The sequence below is a fragment of the Diabrotica undecimpunctata genome, chromosome 9, assembly GCF_040954645.1.
Source record: "Diabrotica undecimpunctata isolate CICGRU chromosome 9, icDiaUnde3, whole genome shotgun sequence".
Classification (NCBI taxonomy): domain Eukaryota; kingdom Metazoa; phylum Arthropoda; class Insecta; order Coleoptera; family Chrysomelidae; genus Diabrotica; species Diabrotica undecimpunctata.
The window spans coordinates 92587032-92609100 of record NC_092811.1 but is presented as its reverse complement, the minus strand read 5'-3'; the positions used below and the strand labels follow the sequence as shown (position 1 = coordinate 92609100).

The window sequence follows — 22069 nt, the reverse complement described above, 5'->3', positions numbered from 1 at the left end:
ATAGACATACGTCAAACCAATCATCTAAGTTATGATCTGACCACCTAATAGTTAAACACTATTTAGTTCTACATCATGTTGATATCCAAATACGTATAATGATCTCAATATTTATCCTTCTATTATCAGTTCATTCTATTTTGTCTTATTAGTTCCTTCTATTTTGACAAACATAGGTATATTTTAACGTTGGATTTAGCCTCAATTTATGTGGTCTGACCACCTTTTGTTTGGGTGTTCTATTGTCTTTCTTTAATTTGACAATTCACCATGTTCACGGATCTGATTTGATTGCACTGTTCAGCAATGGAGACCTGGACAAAAAAGTGAGAGGTCAAGCACAAAAAGCAAATAGACTGGCAAGATGCCTTAATAACACTATATGGCGAAACTGACACATTAACACTGAGATGAAGTCAAGAATTTATAAAACCAATGTAAGACCAATAATGACACATGTATCAGAAGCAAGACCCGACGCAGCAACAACATAAAGATTTATGGAAACGGCAGAGATGAGAGTACTGCAACGAATTACAGGAAATACGCTAGGAGATCGAAAGGGGAGTGAAGACATTAGAAGAAAATGTAACGTACAGTGTATAAACGAATGGAATAGAAAAAAGAATGGAATAACCACAAAAGCAGAATGGGGGAGACCCGTGTAGTCAAAATAGCAAGAGATAAATCACCAATCAGCAGAAGTATCGGACGATCGCGCTAAAGATGAAGTGATAACCTTCCATAGAGGTATTAATCCGCAAATGAACAAGCAGAATTGCTTATAAGACGAAGAAGAAAAAGAAGATGGGGATAATCATCTCACTCCTTAGAGAGGACGATACAAGAAATGCTTTCAGAATTAAGAAATACAGTATAGCCCAAAATAAACAGTACTGAACTTGTAATTATTTTATTGTTTTAAAAAATACATATTATTGACACTACATGTTCTAAATGAGCTCTCAAGACAGACTTCATACCGATATTCCAGATTTCTCGTAATATTATGGAATAAAGATTTGTGGTGCCCGTTTAAAAACGGCAGTTTTAGCCATGGTCCAAATGCACCCGTCTGGAGAATGCGCAGGATAGGGGAAGTCAGTAAATCGTGAAATGAATTTGTTTACAAAAGATTTTGTTTACAAAAAATTGACGAACTGCGACAGCAGTATGGCAAGTTGCCCATCCTGCATCCTGCTGGAAAAATTGGTCTCGAAATGACAAATTACGTGCACGACAAAATTGATGTAGATCAAGGATAAAGCGTGTTCAAATTTGTATGTACCTCTGTTGATTAAGTGTGACGCCTACCATTTTCTTCGATAAAGTATGGACCTGTGATTCCGTCTCCCGAAACTGCACACCAGACATTCACTTTTGAGCTATGTAAAGGAACTTCTTGAACTTCATCTGGTCTGGAAAAGCCCAGAAATCGATTTGTGCGACGATTTAAATGCCCTGGCAAATGAAAATGTGCTTCGTCTGAAAACCATACATATTTCAAAAATTCAGGATTTTCATACTGTAATGTAAGAATTCTGGCAGAATATTCCACTCTACTATGATAATCTCTGGGATTTAATTGTTGATGTAACTGAATCATATACGAAAATGCACCCAGCTCCTTCAGGATTCTTTGCAAGGAAGTTCGTTTTAAGCCAAGATGCAACGCTGTTCTTGTCTGGCTGGCCTTTAGCCAGCAACGCTGGTATTTTAGAAAGAAAAGTCTTTAAAATGAATCTAACAAAGACCAAGATTTTTACTTTGGAGAAAATACCAGTTACTATGGTGGAAGAAGTGATAGAAAGAGTGGGAGAATATATTTACTTGGGTCATCTGATAAACTTGAGCAGAGGAAACCAACACTCAGAAGTAGACCGAATAATCCACATGGCATGGGCTACCGTTGGCAAACTTGTCCTCAAAAACAATAATATTTCCATAAATTTCAAGGTAAAAGTTTTCAATTCTTGCATCCTGCTATGACTATTATTAATTTTTTATGTAATTTAAGTCATCATGGTCTCCCAATAAAAATGTCCTGATGTTTTTTTTTAAACGAAAACGGTAAAAATTGCTGTAAATCAAAAAATTTTTTTTTATTGCAAAATATAATAGATAACAATTATGTTCCGAATAACACATCATTCAAATATCCACCGCGACTAGGTTTGCAGGAGCGAGTCCGATGAAACCAATTTTCGGTCACTTGCAAAATATCCGCATTAATCTCACGAAAGTGTGCTCTATGTTCCTCTTCAAGTCTTCAATAGATTGTGGTTTGTTCACATAGACCAATGACTTAACACAGCCCCATAAAAAATAATCCAACGGTGATAAATCGTAGCTTCTTGGAGACCAAGCATCTGGTCGAAGTTGCTGAATTCTCCTGGGATCTCTGACATCAAGAGAAATCAATGTCTCCGGGAACTTTTCCTTCAATAAATCAATGGTTGGGGCAGTAGTGTGACATGTGGCACCGTCCTATTGGAAAAACATGCCATCCAAATCCATTTCATCCAACTGAGGTCACAAAAAATCCTTTATCATCGTTCGATACCTTTCACCGTTGACTGTTACACCATGTTCGAAAAAATAAGGTCCAATGATGCCACCATGCCATAAACCGCACCAGACAGTGACTTTTTCTGGATGCAAAGGCTTCTCAAGAATCTCATGTGGATTATTTTCACTCCACAAACGACAATTTTGCTTATTCACAAAACCGTTTAACCAAAAATGAGCTTCATCGGAAAAGATTATTTTTTTGAAAAAATCGCCATCATTCTCGAGTGTGTCTAGAGCCCAATCAGCGAACAAACGATGCTTATGATGGTCAAGTGGCTTCAGTTTTTGAGTCAGAACAATCTTGTAAGGGTGTAGGCCTAAAACTTTTCTCAGAATTCGCGAAGTTGTCATTCTGGTGAGTGTAAGTTCTTGAGAACGACGATTTACGGACACATTTGCATTCTCCGCTACACTGGCTCTTACAGCAGCAATATTGTCCTGAGTTCTTGCATTTCGGCGTCTAGTTGGTGGTTTCGTATTACGATTCGACGAATTACACGCTGGTCCATAACTTTCACGTAATGCACGATAGGTATTCACAAAAGAACGATTATTAGCATAAAGTTTTAGGATCATTTCCAAAGTTGTTCAAGCATATATCTTGCCATGGTAATTTGTTAGAGTATAATAAATACAAACGTCAACAAGTGACAGTTCTACCATTTTCAAAATGGCCGATATGACATTTCAAAAACAGGACGTTCCTATTGGGAAACCCTATAGTTCTTATTTCTAAAATATTTATCGCTGTACTAATTTCTTTATATGCTGGTATTATCTTTTGTGTGGCTTAGAACACTGTATATCGTTATTCCATCATCGGTATCATAGTCAGATTAAGATTTCGAGTGGTGAGAAATTATCGCAATGTAATCCTCAAAAGTACTATTTAACGCTATTCTCTTCTTAGATGTCGCCAAGTTGATGTAAACACTTCAAGAAAAACTTAAACTATTCAAGAGTTAAGAGAAAAAATAAACATTAAGGCGACTAACGGCATCTTAAGAATTCATTTCACTGTCTATTATGCACTTAAATCAACTTACAGCTTTTTCTTGTAGTGAATGTTGGCGCCTCCTTATCGCTAGAGAGTCAAGTGAATCAGAAAGTTATTAATTCAATAAAATCCAGCGAGTCTGAAAAAATACGTAAAAGGATATGATACATAAAAACAAAACAACCGCACAAGTCGATAGTTTCGATTTTATCGCCGCCGTAGAAATGAATCATTCTCTATTTATTTAAAACAATGTTGAACACTATCTAATGGCTTGGAGAATGTGGTTATCGCAGTGGTTAGTGTTAAGATTGTACTTTGTACCTTTGTAATGTTTAAAAAGAAGTAAAATACATTATTAGAGTAATTCTCTTCAGATAGTACCGCGCTGTTGAGGTTAATATACATTTTAAAAATAGAAATACTATTATCGCTTTCAAAATATCAACAAATTTGTATGATTTACTATGTAAATAAAAATTATCAACGTTAGTTCATATTTTTGTATTTTTTTCGAATCCATTTACATTTTTTACAAAAGAAAATGAATCTTCGACAAATTTTCTACAAAAGTCTGAGTATCACAAGCGAATAAGTTGTGACACTCATCTTATGTAATCTATTTAAGACATACTTTCCTAATTACCCTCATACCGCGGGAAACGAAGCCGAAAAAGCACTTGAAAAAATCGAAAACTGAGCTTGCTGAGCGCTATTTTTCAACTGGAATAGCTGGGGGATGTCAATGGAACAGGCGTACGATCTTGTGGGTATCGAAATTGTTTAATTCATTTAAATATTGTGAAAAAACTACGCATTCTAAATGAACCCGATGAACAGATGACTTTTTTGAAAGTACTTGCTCTTTAAAATGAGATTTTTCAAATTAAAAAATGTGTATAAATAAAAAAGATATTGCACATTAAATCCGAAATAAGCATTTTCTCGATTGTTTATAATTATTAAAATAAATAATAAAAAGATTTAAAACACATTTCATATCTGCGAAAGGTTGACCCAATCAGTCTAGCACTTTTTAAACAATTCTATTTGTTTATTTCATTTGAGAAAAAAAAGGTAAATTTCAAATGGCTGTACAGATGCTTTGTCAATACATAGAATAGTTTTTTTGGTCTGATTCTCTTTGTAAGGTCTCATGTTTAGTGTCTTCGTGTAATATTTTCATGTTAAAAAAAAAGTGTATTAATTTTTAATTGTTTACTTACAGATAATTCATGCTGAATAAAGTACCATTCTTCGACTTACAAACAATTTAGTTATCTGTGCCATTTTTCAATTTACAAAAAAAAAAACAAAATACACCATCTAAAAGGTTATAAAAAAACACATCTCAAAAAAAGAAGTTTGTACGACCCATAGAACCGAAAAAAACATTAAGAGCTGAAATTTGGGCAGTTTGTCAATGAAGTTTCAGATTTTCATATTCTCCAAACCAAAAAACCAAACTGCTGCTCCAAACCAAAAAAAAAGAAGGTTCTACGATACGTAGAACCCAAATTATTGCGGTTTTTGAAGTTTGATATGCGTTATTATCTCAGCTACATTTTTTATTTAAAACAATTTTTTCCACGCCGTACAGATTTTTAATAAATCGATTTTTTTGCGTTTTTACCCCCCTGCGAGGAAGGTTTTAGGGGGAAGCCCGGGGGTAAAAGTGATAAACTTTTTTGCATCTTTTTTGGGATCCCAACATCAATATTCTCGGCAAAATTCTTGTCCGAAAAACTAGAAAGCTTGTTCGTATGATTTTTAGGAGCCAACTCTCTGACGACTGGACTAAGAGCTATGGTAAAATTTATAAAGTACCACTACCAAAAAGGGATCCCATCGGTCAAAAATACAGTCAAAAAGTTTTTTTTTTAATTTACAAAACTTCGAAAGTTAAAAAAACATTAAAAAGTCGGCATATAAGTCGGCACTCCACTAAAAACAAATTAACAAAATTTTTGTGCATAATCCGGGTGTAACTACATAACCATCTGGATGGAATTGAATAATTGTTTGTTTAGGTTTTTCCTAACGATTGTTCTTTTCTGATCTTAGTGAGTTATATAAGATATAAGAAACGTCAAGAAGACATAATTGCAGACCACAGCCTATAAACCATTCTATTCTTTGTTACACTTAAAGCTAGCTTTTGTTCTTTCATATCAATTTTACCAAATAAGACAAGTTCACCTGGATATTCTAGCTACCTTTTGTGTTTGTGTATATGGTAGATATAAAAATAAGTTTTATTTGAAAATAATAGTTATAAACCACGTCTAGCAACACGCGACTTTAGAAAAATTACATAGCTTTTGATAATGAGTTCATTCATGACATCCATCACGCTATTAAATCACAAAATGATTATATAATATATTATAGTATATAATTACAATTTCTTCAAATTCTATTTTGGTTCATAATCTCACGCGTTCTTGATGTGTGGTCCGTTTTTAAATAACGCCGCTATCTTTTTCATACTCTAAAAATGAAATGGACGAACATAATTCTCTACATCAAACATTATCAAATAATTTTCCTGCTCTACAGTCGACGGCTAATGATAATGTCAATTAGTAGAATGGGCTTCTTCCTCCAGGAAATAAATATACGAGGGACTAGAATATTGTGTAGGGAAAAATTATAAGACTATATAAATGGGGAAACTGTATTTAAATTGGGAGCAACGCGGAATTAAAACCGATGGCAGACTTATAAGCCATCTAAGATTTGCCGATGACATATATCATATATAAGTACTAGTATAAGTACCAATACATAGGAGAACTACTGTACATGCTAAAGGCACTTAAACAAGATTCTTAAAGACACCAGGTTTAACCTAGGGTTTAACCTCTAAAGACACCCTCTTCGAAGGGCACCAGACCACAACCACTAGCTCAACCACTACTACCAGTAATTTCCAACCGCCGACAGGACTAGTGCCGCCACCCACTACCAGAAAAACGTCCTGAAAAGACACAAGAAGAAGATAAACGAGACTTCCAAAACATAACTCAAAACACCATTCGTCCTTCGAAGAAGCGCGAAGGCAGCGAGGCACAGTTTATTTGGTAAATTCTCCTTAATTTTCGTTGTATACTTGTGTTGTGTAACTTGTAAGAAAAAAACTTAGAAGCACTTGTAGCTTAAAAAACTAATGTGTTGCAAACGAAGCATTCAGCAAGTAACTGAAAGCATGTTAATTTGACGAATTTAAAGATATAATTCTATACTTTACTTATTATTATTAAGTTATTAGTCATTTTAATGGAATTGAATCATTTATTAATTTATATAGAGATTGTATTATTGACAAAGAAACTATTTACAAATACAAATAAAACTAATAAATTTATTACTATATAATATTGAGGTTAATCGGCATCGCAGTTATTCATACTAACAGGTCAGAAATATAATACAGTATTGTTTATAACGGATTTGACCTTTACTTGCTGTTTCTCCACACTTCGATGTAATAAGACATACCTTGCACATTCGTTTTTTATTGTAATAATAGTGGAATATCGATATTTTGACCTATATTTTAGAGTATCTAAATCTGAAGGACCAGCAACATTCATTGCAGTCAATAGAAGAAATTAATATATTAAAAATGCATAGTGCTAACTGCATTTTTCTCCATATTGCTCTTCCACCCTAATGTGGTGATGGGTATAAGAGTCCAAAAGAATAACAACACGGAATTTAAACGTATAAACGTACAAAATCCTACATCGCAGTTGTTTATCTAAAAAGAACTGTCAAGAATGGTCTACTGGAGACAAGAGGTCTTACCTGCATTCATACTGTAGCATGTTTTAATTCCTTGGTATATATTAAAATCCCCTCGTATATGTATTGAAACATCGAAGAATAATTTTTTCAATTCCTTTTTGCGTCGCTAAGTTGATATAAAAACATTTTAAGTTTTTATATCATGGACGCATATTCTTTGATATTTTTCTTTGATTTAAGCCGCTCGATTCTGCATCCATTTAGATCGCTGAGAAGGTTTGGCCGAAAAGATAATTGCGACACTCTCGCTGAGGCCGCTGTTAAGGGCATTTGGCTTCAGCGTTTGTCCAAATTTTACGTCAAATTTGAAATGTTTTCTCGTTTTAGTCCCTTTTTATGGAAAATAAGTAGTTTTGTGGCAGTTAATAGTAGCAGTTCAATGTGTAGTTGTAGTTTAAGTGAGGTTTGGAAGAATCGTTGTTTCCATCCTCGTTTTGTTTGTCCCTGGTCGTCGTTCCAGACTATAGATGCAGTTTTTTTGTTCGTGTGTCAGAGATTCCCAGTACAGTTGTCCCAGAAATTCTAAAGTCCTGTGAAGTCCAGTTTACAAGTCAAGTGCATTTTAGCGAAACTCAGGAAGGAAAAGCCTTTTTCCTCCATCCAGCAGGAAGTTTCCTCGAAGCGGCGTCCCATTTCTAATAGCTAGAAGGAACTCTTGTGTTTTGTTTGTCTGTTTGTTCCAGGAGATTTATGTAAGTACCCCCTTGTTTCATTTTTGTAGTTGCCCCAATTCAACCCCCTTGCCATTCACTTATCCACGACCCAGATACTCCAAATAAACCCTGAGCGCCGTTCGTATAAGTTTCGATTTATTTTGCTTGTCCTATCTCTGCCCCAATAATTTCTGTCCCCACTTTTCAACCCCCTACAATAATACCCTATGTGGTAGGCAAAATATTTCGTTACAATACTAGACCCTATACCCATATTGGGAGCTCTTATTTACTAACTCTTGTTTCTACCAATTGGTGAACCAAATCAACAAAAATAAAGAAGGTGTCTAAGGAGAATATTAAACTCAACACATTAAGTCTTCCGGGTTGAACTGTTGAGTTTAATATTAATTTCTGTAATAGTACTAATCTTAGCTCTGGGTTTTATTGTACTAACAGGGGAAATATTTAGGAACGTATATATATATATATATATATATATATATATATATATATATATATATATATATTGTTATGATGTGTTTTTTGTTTGAATGATGAGCAATGAGTATTTTTAATAATATAATATATAGGGTTTTTATCGCGGTTCTCAAAGAATTAGCTTGTAAGTACTTTTTTAAATTATCTTTATTATAACTATTATGAAACACACATATATATCTAACCTAGTCAATGTAAATTTAAAATAAACTATCTTTAAACTGATATTCTTATAAAACTAATTAAATTCTATAGACAATCTAAAATTTAAACAAACTATCTTCAAAATTGAAATTGTTATGACACTAACTAAATTATATTAACAAAATTTTGTACCTTTCTCTCACTGAATGCCTAAATGAACTATTTTCCACTAAGTATATAGATTCTAATCACCACTGAATGTCTTCGTACTTCAGTTATCCTTGTTTTTTGTGAAATTACTTTTTTCAATTATCAGCTTCTACCAATTTAAGATATATTTTTCTTCACCAGCATCTATACACCACCAACCAAACCAGCAAACAGCATTTATATTTATTCTTCTTTGCAATATACCAATATCCAATTATTATAAGTTGATTTATACTAATCTCCAACCATAATATAATTTAATTTCTTCCAATATACCTTTTTTTATCTTCAATAATTATTTGTGTATAATTATAAATGTGCATTAAATTATATGCATAATTTTTAATCTTCATTTAACTCACTATATTAAACTATTGGACTATTTGTACTTGATTCACTGACTCTAACTAACTTTCATAATAAACTGCTTGACTTCTGACTAAAAAACTTAAAAACTGCCATCTTGAATCCAAATCACGGGTATTTATATGTTTTTGGATTTCTAGAACCATCTCGTAAGATATCATGTTCTATTCAGTTCTATTTAATACATGTCTGAATTTTCTGGAACAAACCATTTCGCAAACATGGCCATCTCCGGAGATCCAGAGAATTCCATTCTTTTCTATTAATAATTTTGTTGACATTTAGGCTTTTCAGATCAGAATAAACATTCAAATTAGTAACTAACACTCTAATTTAATAAAATACACATTTCAAACAATATAACCCCACTTATATTCGTAATTATGATTCTTAATTTGACACTTGGAGTATGTATAGTTGGTTGCCTAGGCACATGGCTCACTTATATATATTTACAATATTAAAATACAACTTTTTACACTTATTATATGCTAATTTATTAAAAATGCCCTCACATAAATATATTTTTATTAAATTCTCTAGTATATAACTTATTTAAAACAACCAAATATCTAATATTATGTAGTATATAACTTATAAATTATTTTCTATAAACCCTAATTGTCACAATACCCCAAAAATAATATTTAAAATAAATAATTTACTTATTATTTTTTTAAATATTAATTTTCTCATACCTTATTAAATTTAATAAATCAATTTTTTTTTTATTTAAAATGTGTTAAATACATCCCTGTTCGCTGTCTATGTCAAAACAGAGGACAACGGAGTACAGTTCGGCTATTCTATGGTCAAACTGTCATGTCAAATGGAGCAATGGATGCGATATCAGAGAATAAAATATAACCTTAATTAAAAATATAATCTATATTGTGTTCTGTTTATTTATAGACAAAATCTAGGAAGCATTTCCATTCAAAATAACTTTCATCAATATAAATTGGTAAGTTTTTCCACTTTATTACATTAGAAAGACATTTTTATAGCAATTATAGTATCTAATTTTGTGTCTAACCCCAAATTATGATTTTTAAGGTACAAATTAATTTCCATATATACAAAATTCAACAAGTATGATGTCAAATTGATTCAAAATAATGAAATCTACCATCTACCATTTAACAAATCAAGTCTATTGAATAAAATGGATATATCAGTAAGTTATTAGTGTTATTATGTTTGTGTTAAAGGTATAGAAAATATTATTCAATCTCTTCATGATATTGAAAAATGTCGTTGATATGAAATATGCCTCTTAGTCTGTTCTCTGCATCTATTAACACATAACTATTTAGTCCATTCTGATTTTCAATTGTATATGGACCTTCAAACATTGGTTGTAATTTCTTACAACGGTTTTCTTTAACATTACTTTTTCTAAGTGAACGAATTAACACTAGGTCTCCTTTTTGAAATGTGATTGGTTTTTTTATATTTCGATTTTGTCTTCTGATATATTTTTCAGCTTTCCTCCTAATTCGGTTATTCACTTTCTGCATTACTTGTTCTAACATATCCTGATTATATTCACTAATCCACTTTCTGTTTCCTATATGGCCAAACATTAAATATTCTGGTACTTCCTCTGTATTCAAATTATGTGTATTATTTAAAAAATACTCTACTTGTGGTATATGTTGCTGCCAAGTTTCGTGTTGATTTTGGCACAGTATCCTTAAATATTTTATAACTTCTTTAATATATCTTTCTGCAGGATTTGCCTGAGGATGTCTGATACTTGTAAAATGAATGTTGATTCCCTTTTTCTCACAAAATGTCCGAAATTTTTGGTTGTTAAAATATGTAGCATTATCTATTATGCAATTTCTAAATGGTCCTATTTCTTCGAAAAATTGATTAATATATAATTTTAATGTTTTAACATTTGTTCTAGAGCAGGGATATAGTTTAATAAATTTTGTATATAAATCAACTATCACTAGTATATGCTTTTTTCCTGTTGGACTGAGAACTAAATTTGAAATAAAATCCATGGAAACTGTATTTAGTTTTTCATATACAACATTAGATTTATATGTGTTCTGGTTTTTGAAATTCTTTTCTTTGTTTAGTTGACATATTGGGCATTGGGTAGTAATTTCCTTTGCTATACTTATGTCATTCTTTGCAAAATAATTGTCCCTAAATAGCATCCATAGCTTTCTTGAACCAATATGCATATAATTGTTATGTAAATTTTTCAATATTTTCTTTGCTAAAGTTCTAGTTATTACATATACTTCTATGCCATTTATTATTTTATAATATACCCCATCTTTCCTAAGGACTTTTTGTTTTTCACTCAAATTGATCTGATCTCTTATAATTTCTTCTTTAGAGTATAATCCAGTACTTTCTACTAATTGATTTAATCCAATTTTTATTGTTCGCTGCCCTTTTTGTGGTGTATTTTCTAACCTTGATAAAGCATCTGCCACTATATTGGATTTTCCAGAAATGTATTTGATTTCAAAGCAGTATTCACTAAGTATTAGACTCCACCGATGTATTCTACTGTTTCCATATTTGTTATTTAATATAGACGTTAAAGCTTGGTGATCTGTTTCTATTGTAAATTCATTACCCAACAAATAAAATCTTAATTTTGTGACACAGTGTATTATACTTGCTAGTTCTAATTCTGAAACTGAGTAACCCTTTTCATGTGGCTTTGTAATTCTTGAAATGAATTGTATTGGGTATTCGACCCCATCATGTATTTGTAATAATACCCCTGACAATCTCTCTATTGATGCATCTGTTCTTAATATGAATGGCTGTGTGTAGTCAGGATAGTATATTTTCAAATTTGACAGAAAAATGTTTTTAATTTCTTGGAATGCTAGTTCTCTTCTCTGATCCCATCTCCATTTTACACCTTTTCTCAGTAGTTCAAGTAATGGAATTTCTTTTATACTTAGATCTGGTATCATCCTTTTATAATAATTAATTATTCCAATAAATCCTCTTAAAGTTCTTAAATTGTGTGGTGTTTTATATTCCTGAATGACTTGTGTCCGTTCTGGATCCATTTCGATTCCCTTAGTGTTAAGTTTATAACCTAGATATATGACTTCTTTTTGAAAAAATGTACATTTTTCTTGATTTATTTTTAGTCCAACTTTGTCTAATCTATTTATTATAATTTTTAGGTGTTTCTCATGATCTTCAGCCGTTTTAGAAAAAATTAATATATCATCAATGTAGTGAATTACAAAATGTTCATATTGATCCAAAATATCATGAAGACATCTACATAGAGCACTGCAAGATGATTGAAGTCCAAATGGTACTACTTTGAATTGATATACTACTCCATCTATCTGAAATCCTGTATAATGTCTACTTTTTCTTTCTAGAGGTATTAACCAGAAACTATGCTGTAAATCGATTTTAGTGAAAAATGACATTCCTGTAATTCTTCCTAGTATTCCATCTATACTCATTGGTGCTTCAAATTGCTTTTCAGTAATCTTGTTAATATTCCTTGCATCCAAACATAACCTGATTTCACCTGATCTTTTTCGTACTACTACTATGGGGTTAATAAAACGTGTGTCTGCCTTCTCAATGATCCCATCTTCTAACATATTATTAATTGTTTTGTTTACTTCTTCTCTGTATTTATATGGTATTGGGTATGATTTTGTTTTAAAATCTTTTTCTTCTTTAACTTTTATACTATGGATATAATTTTGTGCAATTCTATTTTCTTTATTGACAAGTCCCCTGTGTTGCTGCAATATGGAAATGACTATTGATTTATATTCGTCAGGGCAATTTAAAACTTTCATTATATCTTCTTCTTTACAAATAAAATTATTCTTCATTATGTACTCATTATTCCTTGCTTCCAATTTTACGCACTCCGCCTCGTAGGCATCCATCTGCTTAAAATTTCCATTCCTTAAATATTCACTACAATAATTATTCTTTACATTCTTCTGGGACATTTCCCTATCATCAAAATACATTTCTTCTTCATAAACATCTCTATTTTCTTTTAATAATATCCTATCAACTCTTATTCCTTCTTCCACCTCATCTTTCTGCATAAATTTAATTATTTGCCCTTCCAAAGTTACCATTTTTTCTTCAAAATCTATCTTTACTTTCTTCTTTTCCAATTCATCATTTCCCATTAATATATCAACACATAAATCCTTGACAATAAATCCTTGCATATTAATTTCTTTATTAAGAATATTAATTTTAAAATTGGCTAGTTTATCAATTTCACCCAACTTCTTATTATTTGCACCAACAATTTTAATTTTTGGAATCTTTATTATATCTGATAGTTTTAATGTATTAAAAATAAAATTCTCCGAGACTAAAGTACTTTCTGAACCAGTATCTATCATAATCTTAATCATTTTATTTTTTGCCAAAGCATTTATATAAATTAAATTAATAGATTCAATAATTTTATCTTCATCTAAAGAAATAAATTCAGAAGGTTTTTCATAATAGCAATGGCCTAACTTGTAATTCAGAAAGTTTACTGCACAAAATTTTGATTATTAGAATTGTCAGATTGTATCTGACCACTTGGATCTGATGTACTATGTCTTTCCCTACTATGACTTCTACTCACATTTTCTTGCCTTGTACGATTTCGTTCCCTGTCTTCGCAGCTCCTATTCCTTCGAACACAATTTACCTGTCTGTTATAGTTAGGTCGCTCTGTATTTCTTCTATTGTTAAAATCTTGTCTATTATTATTAGTACTGTTATTAAAATGTTGTCTATTATAATTAGTATTATTAAAATTTTGTCTATTATAACTAGTATTATTATTAAAGTTCTGTCTATTTGGATTACTGTTATTATTATTAAAATTTTGTAAACTATCACCATATCTATTATATGATTGTCTATATTGTTGATTATCATTATTATATTGAAAGTTATTATTGTTTTTTCTGTTGTTATTATTACTTGTCATATTGCCTCTTTGTATTCTTTGAATAAAATTAATAAAACTATCTATTGTTTGAATATTTTGTACAGTTACGGTTTGCACAACATCAGCATCAAAATGTCTAGATACATTTAAGACTGTTTCATCCTCTCTAACTGGTGGTTCTAAATATTTTGCAACTGTTATCAGTTTTAATGCATAATCTACCATATTTGATTTTAAATTGTGATTATACTTTCCAAAATATAGAATTTCTCTAAACTTTGCTTGCTCTAATTCACCCCAATAATAATTTAAAAATTTATTTTCAAATGTTTGAAAGTTATCTAAATCATTTTCAATACTAGCAAACCAAGTTGCTGCATTGTCATTTAATGTCATTCTAATATAATCTTTAATATCATTAATATTATTCACAAATCTTAATTTATGTTTTAAACTATTTATGTATACTCTAGGATGCAAATTTTTTATATTACCAGAGAATTTAATCCCAGTCTCATTTGTTAAATTTAAATAAGGTCTCCCTATGTCTCTCATTTGTGAAATATCATCTATTCTCTGTTCCACATTTCTTATTTGATTACTATTTATTTGGATATTTTGTTGTATATCGTCTAATTTTTCTTCTGTGTTTCTCCTGTCTTCGTTAATTTTTACTTCTAAGTTACATTTCTGTAACTCTATTTTCTGTTCTATATCTATTTTATTATCTTGAATAATCCTCTTTACTTCTGTCCTCTCATTGTCTATCCTTTTCTTGTAGTCATTCCGTATACTTTTTATTTCATTTGCAACTTTTTTCTCTGCAGCTTCAAGTTTTTTATCCATTTGTTTTTCCATTTGTTTTACAATTTTATTATTATTTTCTTCTATTTTCTTTTCTAATTTTCTATAATTCTCTTCCAATTTCTGTTCCATTTTTTTCATGTCTTCTTTGACTTCTTTTGAATTCTCTTCCAATTTTTTTATGTCTTCTTTGATTTCTTTTGAATTCTCTTCTATTGTCTTGTTCATCTGCATCATTAATGACATCAAAGCTGCCATATTGACATTTTCCTCTCTTTCTGGATTCATTTCTGCAGTATCTTGTGGAACTTGAACTAAACTCTCCTCTTGTATAGGTTGTGTTTCTACTTCCACATCTTCTTCATTCTTTTTGCTTCTTGTACCTTTCTTTCCTTGAGACATTTTGAGACTTTACTTGTTCAAATATAATTAAAAATAAATTCTATAATTTTTCCTTTCTACTGATAATTAATTTAATTATATGAGAGCACTTATCTTCCCAAACTAATTCTTTTAAATAGAGAGCCACCGCGTTGGGTGCCAAATTGTTATATGATGTGTTTTTTGTTTGAATGATGAGCAATGAGTATTTTTAATAATATAATATATAGGGTTTTTATCGCGGTTCTCAAAGAATTAGCTTGTAAGTACTTTTTTAAATTATCTTTATTATAACTATTATGAAACACACATATATATCTAACCTAGTCAATGTAAATTTAAAATAAACTATCTTTAAACTGATATTCTTATAAAACTAATTAAATTCTATAGACAATCTAAAATTTAAACAAACTATCTTCAAAATTGAAATTGTTATGACACTAACTAAATTATATTAACAAAATTTTGTACCTTTCTCTCACTGAATGCCTAAATGAACTATTTTCCACTAAGTATATAGATTCTAATCACCACTGAATGTCTTCGTACTTCAGTTATCCTTGTTTTTTGTGAAATTACTTTTTTCAATTATCAGCTTCTACCAATTTAAGATATATTTTTCTTCACCAGCATCTATACACCACCAACCAAACCAGCAAACAGCATTTATATTTATTCTTCTTTGCAATATACCAATATCCAATTATTATAAGTTGATTTATACTAATCTCCAACCATAATATAATTTAATTTCTTCCAATATACCTTTTTTTATCTTCAATAATTATTTGTGTATAATTATAAATGTGCATTAAATTATATGCATAATTTTTAATCTTCATTTAACTCACTATATTAAACTATTGGACTATTTGTACTTGATTCACTGACTCTAACTAACTTTCATAATAAACTGCTTGACTTCTGACTAAAAAACTTAAAAACTGCCATCTTGAATCCAAATCACGGGTATTTATATGTTTTTGGATTTCTAGAACCATCTCGTAAGATATCATGTTCTATTCAGTTCTATTTAATACATGTCTGAATTTTCTGGAACAAACCATTTCGCAAACATGGCCATCTCCGGAGATCCAGAGAATTCCATTCTTTTCTATTAATAATTTTGTTGACATTTAGGCTTTTCAGATCAGAATAAACATTCAAATTAGTAACTAACACTCTAATTTAATAAAATACACATTTCAAACAATATAACCCCACTTATATTCGTAATTATGATTCTTAATTTGACACTTGGAGTATGTATAGTTGGTTGCCTAGGCACATGGCTCACTTATATATATTTACAATATTAAAATACAACTTTTTACACTTATTATATGCTAATTTATTAAAAATGCCCTCACATAAATATATTTTTATTAAATTCTCTAGTATATAACTTATTTAAAACAACCAAATATCTAATATTATGTAGTATATAACTTATAAATTATTTTCTATAAACCCTAATTGTCACAATATATATATATATATATATATATATATATATATATATATATATATATATATATATATATATATATATATATATATATATATATATATATATATAAATTTTGATACGACTTGAAAAAACAACGGTGCATCCAGTTTGACTGACAGTGGGAGGCAAGTTAAAATGACCCCGTAGAAAATCATTCCTAAACGAAACCAAAGAACGGATATTGTATCTTGGGGCCTCTACCTACATAGCAAGTCGCGTAGTTTAAATCCACATGCTTTCGATTTGCATAAAAGACTTGACTGGAGCACATTTAAAATAGTTTGCTTTAGAGTGCTACACCCACTCAAGTATCTGTTATTTATTTCTAGAGTAAATGGAACGACAAAGAAGCGAGTTCATTCATGGTGTGGTTTGAGTTTAAATTAAAAAAGCCGTTCTAATCTCACTTAAATATTCATTGAGTTATTAACGAAGCATTAGCTAATTTACGGTGGAGTATTAAAAGCTACTAAAAATAAAATTGACTCTTATGCCACCTATATTGATTAGTTTTACAATATATAAATATCTACATGTTCATTGTTGATAAAAAACATGAACAAAAACTTAATGTGAGAATTTTTTAAGAAGTGTAGGCTTTCGCAGCCGATGTTTTGTAATAATAAATTGTTTTCGGGGTTTATAGGCCTTGACTATAGTAGACTAGTAAGCTCTATGTAAAGTAAGTAAAATAAAACAGGAAATGTCATACATACATTTAATTTTAAATCATTAATATCTACAAATTAATTTAAATATGCCACGTGATAAAAGATATAAAAACCAGTATTTTTTTATTTATAGTCAAGAATAAGTTTATAAACGGTAATGATACAAGCGACAATAATACAAAAGATTAAAATCTCACAAAATAACCAATTTTAACCCTGGTAGGGCGTGAATATGTAATCTGATTACAGGTAGCTAGACAAGGTTAGGCGTTAAAAACCAATTATTACCAGAGGAATTTGAAAATTAGATCGCCATAGTTGAACATGATAAGAAATGAGGGCTTAAATTAATAATATACATGTTAAAATGTTAAAATCAGTAATAAACTACATATTCAATTAATGCAATTTAGTAAAATCAGCACGTGAATTGTAAGCAATTATAGTGATATTAGGAATGTCATACATACATTTAATTCTAAATCATTAATATCTACAAATTAATTGAAATATGCGACGTGATAAAAGATATGAAAACCAGTATTTATTTATTTATAGTCAAGAATAAGTTTTGGTTATAGTCAAGTTATAGTTATAGTCAAGAATAAGTTTTTTTTTAATAACCATCAAATAATAAAAATTAATATTGAAATCAATAAAATTATTAATATAAGCAAGTCAAAAATAATAAAGCGTAAAGATACAATGATAATATTGAAACGAAAGTAAAATTTTCTCATTGGTTAATAGTCTTCCAACTCGCGGCACAAGATTAACCAAAGTTCTGCAAGAAATATGAATTGACAGCAAATAAGATACAGTATGGTGGAAATGAAAGGAATAAATTCGTTATTTCGTAAACCGGAGACTTTAAGGAAAAATCCTGAAACCCGTCGATTTTTATTTTTAAATAAGCTATTCGTAAGAATACATTTTTATTTTTGACGTCATCTATGTGAGCGTGATGACGTCATTGCTAAAATTTTTGAATAGAAAGGGGGGTATTGTAATACATCATTTGAAAGGTCTTTTAAATACCTATTCAGCTATATCAATATGTCTAAGTAATTAAAGTTTGTAATTGTTTAAAAAAATAATTAAATTTTTATTATTACAATAAATATTTATTAAGTATTATTCAATAAATACAACGAAACCTAAATTAAGTGCTCAAATTGTTTACCTTCAGCTAAAATACAATGAGAAAGGCGTGCCGCGAACTCTTCTCTAACATTCTCTAAAACTTCCGGAGTTATTTGAACAACCTCATTACGTATTCTTTCTTTCAGTTCATTAATATTTTGTGGTCTATTTTGATACACCTTACTTTTTAAATATCCCCATAAAAAGAAATCAAGAGGAGTCAAATCAGGTGACCTAGGCGGCCATTCTATTGTTCCTCTTCGACCTATCCACCGATTTGGAAAGACGTTGTTTAAGTAGTTGCGTACCAAGACAGCATAGTGTGGAGGCGCACCATCTTGCTGTAGCCATAAATCATTTCTGTTTGGAAACAACCGGTTCAATTCTGGAAGCAAGAAATTTTGAAGAAATTCTAAATATCGAGGACCTGTTATGTTTTCTTCGAAAAAGTATGGTCCAATACACCCATTATCTATTATTCCCACCCAAACATTAATTTTCTCTGGGTATTGAGTACGGTACTCTTGCATCCAGTGTGGATTTTCCGTAGCCCAGTACCGATAAGTTTGTATCTTCCATCATTCCTTCATCTTCCATAAGTTCTTGTACTAAACTTACTTTGTAGGGATGCCACTTTTCCTTCTTTAGCTGTTTAAGAACTGTTGAATGGTCCATGTCATTATCTAATGCTACTTGCCGTGAACTGTTATGAGGATTATCTTGAAAAGCTAACAGAACGTCTACTTGTTGGTTTTCAGATATTGGTTTTCTACTACCTTTAGGAAGGTCTTTAACATGACCCGTTTCTCTAAATTTTTTCTCAATTTTGCTTACAGTGGATTGTGAAATTGGTTCTCGACGGGGGTATTTATTATTAAATAACGCACATACTTCTTTCTGCGTACGTGTTTTATCTCCATAACCAATCATTATGAGAATTTCAATTCTTTGCGTTTCAGTTAGCTTCATGTTCAAAGATACAAAGACTTTTTGAATACGTTTACTACAATAATACTACTAATCACTTGACAGAAAGATAATTAAGTTTGAATGTCCAACTATCAATGTTCATATTGATAAGGTAACTAGTTTTTTTAAAAAGGTAAAAAGTAGATAAAAAAGACATTTCATTACCAGTGATGGCCTTTATAAAATTTATTTTTGGGTGTCAATAATACATCAAAAATTTTAGCAATGACGTCATCACGCTCACATAGATGACGTCAAAAATAAAAATGTATTCTTACGAATAGCTTATTTAAAAATAAAAATCGACGGGTTTCAGGATTTTTCCTTAAAGTCTCCGGTTTACGAAATAACGAATTTATTCCTTTCATTTCCACCATACTGTATATAAAATGTTATACAAATAATCGTATTTGAATATAACAGAGCAACAATGTCATTTGTTAAATGTATGTATCGGCATTAGTGTAATGGTGTATATAAGTTGTACTGTAGTGAGCGTAGCCTGTTACCGCGTAGCGAGGACACGACTGTACTCTCAGCAGACCAGGAACAAAGTGATTTAGCACATCATCATTGTCACTACAGCGCTTTATGAGCCAAAGCCTTATTTAAAACATTCCTCCATTCCGTCCTATCTCTAGCAACTGTTTCAAGTTATCCAAGTATCCAAGTTTCGGTCCGTCTAGTACGTTGACAAGTCTTTCCACTGGTCCTCTTCGGCCAAACACTGTTCTCAACGTCGTATATTCCTGCCTTCGGATTAGATGCCCAATTCATTTGAGCTACCTTCGTGAATTTCACAACCTCAGCTTCCCTGAAGCTTATATATAAAGTCCAAGGTTGTAGCGTCTTGTAAATAATATAAGATAAGGAATATTCACATCCCGTCAAACGCGTCATTCTATGAAATGTGTTTCGCTATTTTTAACTCGTCAGATAGACATGCTGGATGAGAAGGAATGAAAATATCTCCCTTCATATATCGGTGGTTACTACAAAACCGTTTTTTTTCATTTAACCAGTCAGTGAATGACAAAAAGGTTTTGCATTAACCATCTCTATACGAAGGGAAATATTTTCATTCCGTCTCACCCAGCAGGTCTATTTACACTCATTTAAATTATTTTATTTTCACAGTATTTTATTAAACGAAAAAAGTTGCGAATTATTTCTACATGACGGTACGTTCTGAGATATTTTAGTCAAATTAGTAGGTTTGCTTCTATTTAAACTTGTAGCGTCTTATCAACAATCTACAAAAACAATAATCAATTTTTAAATGCTCCGCTAGGGGCAATTCCCTTAATATTTCTTTTATAATTATATCCTTTGGTCAATATCTGCCCCAATGTCTGCGTTCATGAGCGTTAAGAGCGTTCGTCTGGACAAAAGATGTTGCTTCCTACCTTCAATCTACGAATTATTTCAAAAAGCTTTCAATATTACAGATTTCCCAAAACGGTAATCTAAACATACATTTTAAAACATCCGATGTGCAACTTTTATTTCCTTTTTTTTTACTTATTACGTCTATTACTTACGTATAACTATTATTTTACTTATTTTACTTAAGATTTCAAAAAGGTTTGAAACTTACCGTTATAACTTCATGCAAGTCCTCGACGTACACAGTTTCAGTCTCTAAAACTTCCTGTAGAACCCTTGACTCTGGGCTTACAGTTGGCTGTTCTTGTTCAGCAATGCCACTATCAGCTGATCCTGTAAGAAAGATAGAGACATCAGTAATAACTAAAGGAATATATTATTGTGCTCAGTATAGATTTAACATCATTTTCTTTTTAATAATGGTTGGCTCACGTCAAGCTCAACCCCTCAGCCACAATTATTTATCCAATTTCATATTTAATCATATGTGTAGATCACCCAGTTTAAATTCAGAGGTGGACTAGAAACGCGAGAGGCTCTGTCCGCTTTTAACGTTCTCGTGCAAAGACGACTAGATATGAACCAAGATCTCTATGTCTGCTTTATAGATTATCAAAAGGCTTTTGATAGAGTACCACATCAGAAATACGTAAAACTGTTAAAAGAAACGAATGTGGATAGTCGAGATATACGGGTTATTGTCAATCTGTACTTGAATCAAAAGTAAAGGTTAGAATCGAAAATGACAATACAGAAACTATAGAAATCAAAAGAGGTGTTAGACAGGGTTGCGTGCTGTTCCCATTGTTATTCAATCTGTAGAGCGAAGCTATTTTTAATAAAGCAATATCAGAGGAACAACAGGGTATATCAATAAACGGAAAAATCTTGAACAACATAAGATTCGCAGACGGCACCGCTGTTTTTGCAGACAGTCTAGAAGCACTGCAACGCTTAATAAATAAATTACATCAAGTCAGTATAAAATATGGACTACAAATAAACGTTAAAAAAACCAAG

The 22069-nt window shown here is 30.9% G+C and overlaps 1 protein-coding gene across 7 annotated transcripts in view; it reads right to left on the bottom strand.

The window, feature by feature from the left end:
* Positions 1–22069, bottom strand: part of LOC140450298 (uncharacterized) — a 657231-nt gene that overhangs the window by 75118 nt on the left and 560044 nt on the right. For all 7 annotated transcript variants that reach the window (XM_072543842.1, XM_072543847.1, XM_072543844.1 and 4 more), the window contains exon 4: positions 21261–21382. In XM_072543842.1, the coding sequence (XP_072399943.1) occupies positions 21261–21382 (122 nt within the window). The remainder of the gene's footprint in view (positions 1–21260; positions 21383–22069) is intronic.